The 11,462-nt window shown below is 47.9% G+C and overlaps 1 protein-coding gene across 1 annotated transcript in view; it reads left to right on the top strand.

Annotated features, from left to right (window-relative positions):
* plppr4b (phospholipid phosphatase related 4b) overlaps window positions 1-11,462 on the top strand; it is a gene marked incomplete at both ends in the record, with an annotated part of 60,393 nt that overhangs the window by 45,506 nt on the left and 3,425 nt on the right. Inside the window, 2 exons of the mRNA XM_084326225.1 lie at window positions 7,528-7,585; window positions 10,852-11,025. Of these exons, the coding sequence (XP_084182351.1) occupies window positions 7,528-7,585; window positions 10,852-11,025 (232 nt within the window). The remainder of the gene's footprint in view (window positions 1-7,527; window positions 7,586-10,851; window positions 11,026-11,462) is intronic.

Genomic DNA, 11,462 nt, shown 5'->3' on the forward strand with positions numbered 1-11,462 from the left:
ACTCTACATGTAAAGACGACTTCTTAACAGAGAGAATCACGCTTCATCGCTCTCAGACTCTACATGTAAAGACGACTTCTTAACAGAGAGAATCACGCTTCATCGCTCTGAGACTCTACATGTAAAGACGACTTCTTAACAGAGAGAATCACGCTTCATCGCTCTCAGACTCTACATGTAAGCAGCACCTCTGCTCCTGTAGCCGTTTGACTCATCAGTTCTATAGAGTTATTATTATAGAATGATTTAATCAACCGGAGGTAACGTTGCTTTTACAAAAAATCTGTGTATAGCTTTATGGAACGGAACCCTTTATATGGATATTAATATTACGATATGGACTACCTATACAGTAATGGCCCTGTGTTTGGATATTAATTTGGATTAGGGATTAGGGAGAGATAAAGAATTTTGATGGTCTCTGCATTTTTATAGCAGTGGGAGCAATTCTCTGCGCCGCGGGGGAGGGGGGGGGGGGGCACACCACTGCTGACTCAGAGGAGTGCTGCGACGCTTTGAGACGATCAAAAAAAGTGCAAAACCTTTTTGTATGTTCCATGTACGTTGAGGAATTTGCCAAAACATGAAAAAGAATCACTAAAGCACATTTATGTATAAACAGTAATGTTTGAGAGGGTCCTGTGGAAGGACTGTTGTTTGGCTGTTGTTGACTAGGGTTGCCGCGGTGATGTGTTCCAACTATGAAGAAGTTTCAAAGTGCAAATTGCTACGTGACACTGTGATTTTTGTTTGTGGTGAAATCAAGATATGAAACAGATCAAATAGTAAATGGACTGCTGTTTATAGAGTGCTTTTATCCAAAGTGTTTTACCACGTATGCCTAACGTTCCACCCATTCACTCACACATTCACGGCGGAGGCAACCATGCAAGGTGCCAACCTGCTCATCGGGGGCAGTTAGCGTTTAAGTGTATTGCTCAAGGGCACAGTGCCATGGAGCCGGTATCGAACCAGGAACCTTCCGATTATCTGAAAACTGCTCTACCTCCTGAGCTGCCGCCGCCCCGATCAAAAGAGACAAGTGAAATTAGGGATACACTGATTCCACTGATTCACTAACGATTCTGACCTTTTATTTCATCTGCCAATACAGAGTACTGGATCCGATCTGAACAGCATCTGAACAACACGGATTTAACCATTCGTCTTTTATTTAATTTTATTTGTATCCTCTTTTTCTCCGCCTGATTTTCTATGCTTTTCCTCCCATCCCAATTTAGTCGTCATGCCAATTCCCCCCTCCCCTACCTGGTCGTTGTGCGCATGTGCCCCTACTGGTCGGTCTAGGGAGTCCTGAGGTCTACCACATGCTTCCTCCGACACATGTGGAGACAGCCAGCGGCTCTCTTTTCACCTGACAGCGCGGACTCTCATTGGTGAAGTGTAACGCGTGGGGAGGTCACACTGCCTTCACCACTTCCTGTCTTTGCTGTGCAGGCGCCCTGACCTGACCTGTAGGCCGTCGCTGTCCACAACGCCAGATTACCACCCATCAACTTCCCTCCCGCTAACTCAGCCAAACGAGTTAGTATGACGGCTGGCCCAAGCCAGAGGCGGCAATGCTGACACCCCGGATTCGAGACTGGAGTCTCTCGCATTGGTGTGATTTAACCATTAGTTTGAGGTCGCCGGACAATAACAGATCTACTGTATCGTGCGTCTGTCGAAAAAGAGTAAACACATCACTGTCTCTTGGTTTTTAGCATCAGGGAAATGCATTTGCCTATAAAGACACCCTATTTTAGCCTCGCATCGACCCAAAATACCAGACACCGCTGTCAGTTTCAGTGCATCCTGCGGGGATGTTACACACGCGGTGAGTCTGAGAAGCTACTGTGTGAAGTATATGTGAGTGTCTGCCGGTGTGGGTCTCCTCCCAGGATGTGTTGACGCGAGGCAGCACGGTGAAACGGCTGCAGGGGATGGTGTGGAGGAGTCCCCTCTCGCTGTAATTAGCACCGTTTCTCAGTTTGTCCGTGGGAGGAGTGAGCTGATTGTGTTTTTTTGTTGTTGTTGTTGTTGTTGTTGTTGTTGTTGCTCCTGCTGTGTCTATTTTCATACATGAGCAATTATACGGCGCCAAAGACACATCTATTTCTGTCACACAATGAAAGAGAGGAAACGCAGAGAGAGAGAGAGAGAGAGAGAGAGAGAGAGAGGAGAGAGAGAGAGAGAGAGAGAGAGAGAGAGAGAGAGAGAGAGAGAGAGAGAGAGAGAGAGAGAGAGAGAGAGAGAGAGAGAGAGAGAGAGAGAGAGAGAGAGAGAGAGAGAGAGAGCGAAAGAAAAGGTGAGAGAGAAAGAGACAAATGGAGAGGGAGAAAGAAAAAGGAGAGAAAGAGAGACAAAGCGAATGGGAGAGAGAGAGATGGAGAGAGAACCAGAGAGAGAGATGGAGGGGTGGGAGTCAATAGAGGAAAGAGAGAAAGGGAGATAGAGAGAGAGAGAAAGGAAAGGTGAGAGAGAAGGAGACAAATGGAGAGTGAGAAAGAAAAAGGGAGAGAAAGAGAGACAAAGCGAATGGGAGAGAGAGAGAGAGGGAGAGAGAGACAGAGAGAGAGATGGAGGGGGGGAGGGCGTCGATAGAGGAAAGAGAGAAAGGGAGAGAGAGAGAGAGAGAGAGAGAGAGAGAGAGAGAGAGAGAGAGAGAGAGAGAGAGAGAGAGAAGAGAGAAAGGAAAGGTGAGAGAGAAAGAGACAAATGGAGAGTGAGAAAGAAAAAGGGAGAGAAAGAGAGACAAAAGCGAATGGGAGAGAGGGAGAGAGAGAGGGGAGAGAGTGAGAGAGAGAAATGGGGATTCATGCAGTAGATAGAGAGAGAGGGAAAGAGAGAAATATATATTTTTGATGCTGTTGTTAATGAGGTCACTTGCAGAGACGTTGAACATGGGCAAACAGCATCTATCAGAGCATATGAGTGGATTTACAGCGGGGGGTGATTATGATAATATTCTTTCTATGATAAGCTATAAGTATCTGAAGGAGCTCGTAACAATCATGGGGGACATCTGCGCTGTACAGTACACCCATAGAGCGGCCATCATTAAGCAAACCCATAGCAAATACCAAGACCGAGCATATCATCCATCTCCACCATGCTTGTGGATAGACATATACACACACAGATGGTGGTAAAATACTGTAGATACAGTAAGTTGATCACACATTATATATACCACAAAGGTTCATTGTGAGTCTGCTGAGGGGTTCCATTCCAAGATGCTTCCAAAATGCTTCATTGCATCACAATGAGTTTTACTCTCATGTCTTGTATATATATATATAGTATATTGCTAGCCAATGTACAATCAATTGACAATAAACTGGATGACATCCGAGCAAGGATTCAATACCAAAGAGACGTTAGGGACTGCAACGTTCTCTGCTTCACTGAAACGTGGCTCACGCCGGAGGTTCCAGACCACGCAATTCAACCAGCCGATCACTTCTTTATCCATCGCAAGGATCGGACATCAGAGTCCGGTAAACAACGTGGAGGAGGTATTGCCTTCATGTTTAACAAAAATTGGAGCGATCCAATTAACGTGAAGGAATTATCCAACCACTGCTCCCCAGACCTGGAATATATAACCATCAAGTGTCGTCCTTTCTTCCTCCCGAGGGAGTTAACGGCGATCATCCTGATCGGAGTGTATATTCCACCGCAAGCCAGCAACAACGCCGCGCTCTCCAGACTCCACGACGAGGTAAATAGAATACAAGCGACGAACGTTAACGCCGCCATTTTGGTGCTGGGCGATTTCAACAGCGCCAATCCGAGAAAGGTATTACCTGACTTCTATCAGCATGTGACTTGCAACACCAGAGGCGGTAACATCCTAGATCACTGTTACACGCAATTTAAAGGTGGCTACAAGGCTCATTCTGATAGTGGCTTTGGTAAATCAGATCACGCGTCAATCTTTCTTTCACCAAAGTACAAACAGAGAATTAAAAGTACTCCTGTAGTCTCGCGAGAGGTGCAGAAATGGGATTTGATGTCAGAGGAGACGCTCCGGTCTGTGTTTCACTGAACAGACTGGAATGTGTTCCGCGACACAGATAACATTAATGTCTACACGGAGACAGTGCTGGACTATGTTTGTACTAGGGTGGAAGAAACAATCCCCACTACCAAAATGAGAGTTTACCCAAATCAAAAACCCTGGGTAGACAAATCCGTCCGTGAAGCTCTGAGAGAGCGCACCAAAGCATACAACGACGGCCTAGTGGCAGGCAACATGAATGACCACAAGGTGGCGCGATACAACGTAAGGAGGACAGTGTCAGAGGCCAAACGGCGCTACAGGGATAAAATTGAACTCCAGTTTGAACAAGCTGACTCTAGAGCTATGTGGCAGGGGCTCAAAACGATGACAGACTACAAAGGCGCCTCCCTCAAACTGAACAGTGACATCTCCTTAGCAAATGACCTCAATACCTTCTATGCGAGGTTTGATGCTGGTAATAACAACACCAGCTCACAAGCCACGGCAATGGGGGGGGGGGGGGTCGGCTGCTGATGGAGGCGCAGTGTTCAGGGTAACAGAGCATGAGGTGAGGCGGACCTTTAAAAAAGTGAATATCAGGAAGGCAGCAGGTCCGGACGGCATCCCCGGCCGCGTCCTAAAAGTCTGTGCCGACCAACTGGCCCCAGTATTCACTGACATATTTAACCTGTCCTTAGAACAGGCTGTCATCCCCACCTGCCTGAAGAAGTCCACTATTATCCCTGTACCCAAAAAATCCAAGCCTGCTTGCCTCAACGACTACCGCCCTGTAGCTCTCACCTCCATAGCCATGAAGTGCTTTGAGAAGCTAGTAAAGGGCTACATCTGCTCCTCCCTCCCCATCAACATGGACCCCCTGCAATTTGCATACCGCCCCAACAGGTCCACGGAGGACGCCATAGCCCATGTGCTGCACACAGCAGCATCACACCTGGACAAGAGGCAGGGGAACTATGTGAGAATGCTATTCATCGACTACAGCTTGGCATTCAATACCATAGTCCCCTCCATACTCATAGCCAAGCTCAGGGACCTGGGCTTGGGCTATGACCTCTGCCAGTGGGTCTTGGACTTCCTGACTGGCAGACCCCAGGTGGTGAGAGCAGGCAACTGCACCTCCTCATCCATCACCCTCAACATAGGGGCCCCCCAGGGCTGTGTTCTGAGTCCCCTCCTCTACTCCCTGTACACACACGACTGTGTGGCTCAGCGGAGTAGCAATACAATCATCAAATTTGCTGACGACACAGTGGTGGTGGGCCTGATCTCTGCCAACGACGAGAGGGCCTACCTGGAAGAGGTCAAGGTCCTGGCGGGATGGTGCCAGGAAAACAGCCTCTCCCTGAACGTCAGCAAAACAAATGAGATGATTGTGGACTTCAGGAGGTCGGGGGTCAAGGACTACAGCCCCCTCAGCATCGACGGGGCACCGGTTGAGAGAGTCAACAGCTTTAAGTACCTCGGAGCCTACATATCCGAGGACCTGACATGGACCACACACATTGACAGTGTTGTGAAGAAGGCACGACAACGCCTCTACTTCCTCAGGCGCCTAAGGAAGTTCCAAGTCAGTCAGAAGATCCTTAAGAACTTCTACTCATGTACAATAGAGAGCATCTTGACCGGCAACATCACCTCCTGGTTTGGGAATAGCACTGCACAAGACCGAAGCAGACTACAAAGAGTGACACGTTCAGCCGAACGCACAATTGGAGGGGGGCTCCCCACCCTCCAGAACATTTACAACAAGTGTTGCAAGGGCAAGGCTAAGAGAATCATTAAAGACTCCAGTCACCCGAACAACTGCCTCTTTGAACTGCTGCGGTCAGGCAAGCGATACCGGAGTCTCAAGGCGAGCACAGAAAGACTCAGGAGAAGCTTCTATCCCCAGGCCATCAGGCTGCTAAACGAACAATGAATGAACACTACACAACAACAACCACCAAACGCACATAGCACACACATCCACACGCACACACTCACTTTAAACAAACACACTGTAGCACCCACTCCACACACTTTATAGCACACACCCACTTTAAACAAACACACTGTAGCACCCACTCCCCACACTTTATATTTATTGATGAAGGATTGCACTACAACTCGTACACCTTACTGTAAATTGTACCTAAAATTGTACCTCATCCCATTTCTGCTTTGCACTAGATAGTACTGTACATTAGTACACTGCATAGTATTGTATATTATATGGTAACTCAGAACATTGTACATATGTCTATACCGAACACTGTGACCTCATTTTTCTTCTTCTAAATTACATGCTATATTATGTTATTTGATACTATCTTGTCTAGCACAGTCTCTGGAGCGTAACAGTAAGAAGCATTTTGTATGAAAGTATTCTGTACTTCTGTATGACAACTATTAAAGAACTTAACTTGTTAGACTTGAATCACGCATTTTTGTTCGACTAAATCTCACCGCTGTTTAAATGGTGAGCGACGTCTTTCCTTTCATAAGAAAACAAAATCCTTTTTCCCCCCTCCTCTCTCTCTCTCTCTCTCTCTCTCTCTCTCTCTCTCTCTCTCTCTCTCTCTCTCTCTGAGAGAGGCAGAGACAGCGCTGCACACGCGGTGCATCTATTGACTAGTAACACTCTGCTGACCCCATGTCAGTTATCCGACTGGCTTTATTGGCCGTTAAACTAAACAGACAGAACGGATCTCTAAATGCGGCCCCAGCCATTTAGGGAGCCTTTCAGACTGACTGGCTGGAGGCATCAACACTGTCACTGATTTTCTTTTCTTATTCTGCGATGATGGAACACTGCTCTCCCCGTGCACCTCTGATTAGCTATGGGCCCTACACAGATATGGGAGAGTGTGCGGAATCATGCTTCCATGGAATGTGTGCTGGGTGTGTGCTGGGTGTGTGTGTGTGTGTGTTTCATGTTTATATGAAATCTGGACCAATTTTGAGAGTGCACACCACACTCAAGGACATTTGGGGACATCATTTGATGTGCTGATTTTGTTTGACGAGCTATTGCAGTGTCATGGTTAAGAAACTTAAGATCATGGTTAGTTACAGAATAATATGTAATCAAGTAAATCAATGAAATGTCCCCATATTTTACATAAACGTGTGTGTGTGTGTGTGTGTGTGTCTGTCTGTGTGTGTGTGTGTGTGTGTGTGCCTGTGTGTGTGTGTGTGTGTGTGTATGCGTGCCTGTGTGTGTGTGTGTGTGCCTGTGTGTGTGTGTGTGTGTGTGTGTGTGTGTGTGTGTGTGTGTGTGTGTGTGTGTGTGTGTGTGTGTGTGTGTGTGTGTGTGTGTGTGTGTGTGTGTGTGTGTGTGTGTGTGTGTGTGTGTGCTTGTGCTCGTGTTCGTACATATACACTAACGTTATACATGTCTGCGAGCATTGTGGTTGTGTTTGTCTTGTGGGATGTCGTCCTCTATAATTCCTCCTCTCTGTTGACTGAGAGTCACACTGCGACTGTGGCTCAATATGTTTCTGTTCCTCCGCCCCCTCTAGGAAGTCCTTCCCCTCGCAGCACGCCACCCTGGCCTCCTTTGCGGCCGTCTATGTTTCGGTGAGTAATGACCAGAGCCTCCCACACGCATGAAACAAACACTCAGCCACTCAGCCCAGTTCAGTGGTTCTCAACGTGGGGTCCAGAGGAGATTTCAGGAGGGTCCCCAGAAAAATAGGAATAATTTCACTATTTAATTTACTACAGATGAGAGTGTATAAGAGTGAGCATCACTTTCACTCCACTGGTATCTCCTCAACTACAGTATAGACAGTTATGGAATTGTGGATTTGATCATATCTAACCAAACGGCTCCATACCTGTTCCTTCCATGATATTCCAGGTATTCCTCACTGTCACCTGGTACTGATAGGTTGACTCTCATCCGGCTCTGACACAGTGGACCGGTTCTAAATCTATGTCACAGTATTACGAGGCAATAATAACAAACACAGGACCACGCTCACTCTGTTGTGTCATCATAACCAATCCAAATCAGGCAGGATCTGTAAAGAGAGAACCATAGAATATCCTGATCCCTGATCCACACACACACACTCTCCCAGAGAAAGAGTTTATTAGGCGCAGTCACTACAGCTTGCTCCTCAGGTGCCTGTTGATTGGACCGTGCCATCCGTGGTGCTGAGCAGCACAGCGGGGGATTGGCTGGCCTGTAGATCTATGCCGATATATAAAATGTCCCGCCTCCACAGGCTGCAAGCTGACTCACCCTCTCTGGAACACAACCAATAATCATACGATGTAGGGAGTGTAGTCTCTTCATAAGAAGTAACAACAACAACAACAACAAGACACACACACACACCATTCATATGATTGAATGGAGCCTGCTAGAATAATGCATCACCGTTAGATTTAGTCGCGACAGTGTCCCAGCTTGCAGGGCTCATACTTGGGCCGCAGTCTCGCAGACGATATGCTACAATTTCCCTGTGTACTTCCCTGCGAGTTCACTCAAACTCATGATGCGTGATCACACCCCCTGAGCACACCTAGCTGTGCCCAACTCAAAACTAATTATAAATATTATGAATATAATTAAGTATTTTCTTGTCTTAATTGTGTGTGGTCAATGCTCTTCATAGTTTGGGTGAGTTGTTTTGTTTGTAGATCTTACCAGACTCAGGCGCAGTCAAGAAGGGCTGGGGTGAGTAGCGGTGCTATGGGTTAAACTCACTCTCACATCCTCAAAAGACGCATAGACCCAGTACTAAGAAGTAGTGAATGCACCTCTTGGTATAGCGGTCTGTGTTGCTGCCTGCGGTGTGGGAGACCGGGGTTCGACTCCCACTCGGGGCATCGCAGTTTGAGGTGACGTTGTCACAACCGTTATAATGGTGCCGATTGACCCGGATGCCTTGGGTGGAGTGGAGTGAGTTTGAGAGGGTGAGTGTAACGGATGGTATCGTGAAGCGCAGTCAAGAAGGGCTGGGGTGAGTAGCGGTGCTATGGGTTAAACTCACTCTCACATCCTCAAAAGACGCATAGACCCAGTACTTAGAAGTGGATTCACCTCTTGGTATAGCGGTCTGTGTTGCTGCCTGCGGTGTGGTAGACCGGGGTTCGACTCCCACTCGGGGCATCGAAGTTTAAGGTGACGTTGTCACAACCGTTACAATACTACAACAACAACAACAACAACAAAAAGAGAATATGAGTGAACTCACAAGTGCACAAGGAAATTGTATAACATTATCTGCAGCCCAGCTGCCGTCTGTGCAATCACCCCTTTCAGACTGTTTATTTGACCCCAGGAAGGTTGACTGATGAATCACTGGAGCTGGGGATTAAGTGCCTTGCTCAAGGGCACCTATGCTGTCATTGTTGTAGGAGGGGAAAGCACTACTCCTTCACTACCTCCAAGCCCAGATTATCCTCGTCAGTCAGAGGATTTCAACCTTCTTTATTTTTTTTTATTTTTTATTTAAATTAAAAAAATATATATTATCTTTTTCCCCCTTCTTTTTCCGTTTTTCTCCCCTCCCAATGTTAGTCGTTATGCCAATTCCCAATCCCCTTCCTGGTCGTTGCGCACTCTACCCCCTACCGTCGGTCTGGGAGGGCGGAGACTATCGCATGCTTCCTCCGACACATGTGTACCCAGCCCACCACTTTTTTTCACCTGGCAGCGCAGACTCTCACTGAGAGAGTGTAACGTGTGGAAGGTCACACTACCTCTCTTAGATCCTTCCCTTGCTGTGCAGGCGCCCCGACCGAACTGTAGGAGTCGCTGTCCACAACGACCCAGACCCACCCACCGGCTTCCCTCCCGCTGACTCTGCCAATCGAGCCAGTATGACGGCCGGCCAAGCCGGAAGCAACTGACAGCTGGATTCGATACCAGTGTCTCTTGCGTTGGTGACGAGCACCTTGTCCGCTGCGCCACCCAGCGGCACTTTTTCTTTTTAATCTTTATTTTTTTTAATCCTCTCTTTCTCCAATTTGTCTCTGTTTTCTCCCCGTTCCAATTTAGTCGTTGTGCCAATTCCCCCCCTCCCCTACCTGGTTGTTGTGCGCATGTTCTCCTACTGGTCGGTACAAGGGAACCCTCAAGTCATCCGCACGCTTCCTCCGTCACACGCGGCGACAGCCAGTGACTCTTTTTTCACCTGGCAGCGAGGACTCTCATTGGTGAAGTGTAACGCGTGGGAGGTCACGCTGCCTTCCTCAAGTCCTGCCTCCGCTGAGCAAGCGCCCAGACCTGACCTCTAGGCGTCGCTGTCCACAACGCCAGATTACCACCCACGACTTGCCCTCCCCCTAACCCAGCCAAACGGGTTAGTATAGCGATCAGCCCAAGCCTCAAGCAATGCTGACTCCGGGAGTCAAGACCGCAGCCTCTTGCATTGGTGACGAGCGCCTTGTCCGCTACCCAGCCGCCCTTTTTCTTTTTAATTTAAGGTTAAACTTTCATTTAACCAGGAAGGTCAATTAAGAACAAATTATTATTTACAATGATGGCCTGGTGAGAGGACAAAAGGGCCCCTCGAAGGGTAACAGGGAAAGGGGGGGGGGGGGGGGGGGAGATAAAAAATATAAGAATAAACCAAAACTAACAATCCAGATAAGACTATTGGACACAGATGATACATACATCACAAAGGTAAGGGAAATAATCAAAACACACACCAAAAACTGTCTTGTTTACATGTCAGTTAAAAGGCTGGGTGACAGTTGCAGGTGTGTGTGTGTAAACAACTCTGCGATAGAGTCCTTAAAAGTAGTGAGGGGGATCAACTTGTAGTTCACAGGCCTGCTTCTCTGACCTTTTGACCTTCGTTGCCTCCATCCTCCTCCTCCTCCAGATGTACTTCAACAGCACGCTCACAGACTCCTCCAAGCTGCTCAAGCCTCTGCTGGTCTTCTCCTTCATCATCTGCGCCATCATCTGTGGTCTGACCAGGATCATCCAGTACAAGAACCACGCCGTCGACGTCTACCTGGGCTTCCTGCTGGGCGGAAGCATAGCCGTCTATCTGGTGGGTCTTTCTACCACTCTATCCTGTCCTGATCACATTTATATAGTGTTCCAATCGCTTTGCAACTTGCGCCTCACGTTCACACATGGCGGTGGTCGGGGGTTCAGTGTCAAGGACACTTCAACGTGCTGCCGGGAGGAGCCGGAATCTAACTGGGAACCTTAAGATCACCGGACAACAAACACTACTTCCTGAGCCCATTGAGTCTGGTTGTCCTGTCCTGTCTCATCGTCTCCTGTCTCATCCTGTCCTGTCTCATCCTGTCTCATCCTGTCCTGTCTCATCATGTCCTGTCTCATCCTGTCCTGTCTCATCCTGTCCTGTCTCATCCTGTCCTGTCTCATCCTGTCCTGTCTCATCCTGTCTCATCCTGTCCTGTCTCATCATGTCCTGTCTCATCCTGTCCTGTCTCATCCTGTCCTGTCTCATCCTGTCCT

The sequence above is a fragment of the Notolepis coatsorum genome (assembly GCF_963971535.1).
Source record: "Notolepis coatsorum genome assembly, chromosome: 12".
NCBI lineage: Eukaryota > Metazoa > Chordata > Actinopteri > Aulopiformes > Paralepididae > Notolepis > Notolepis coatsorum.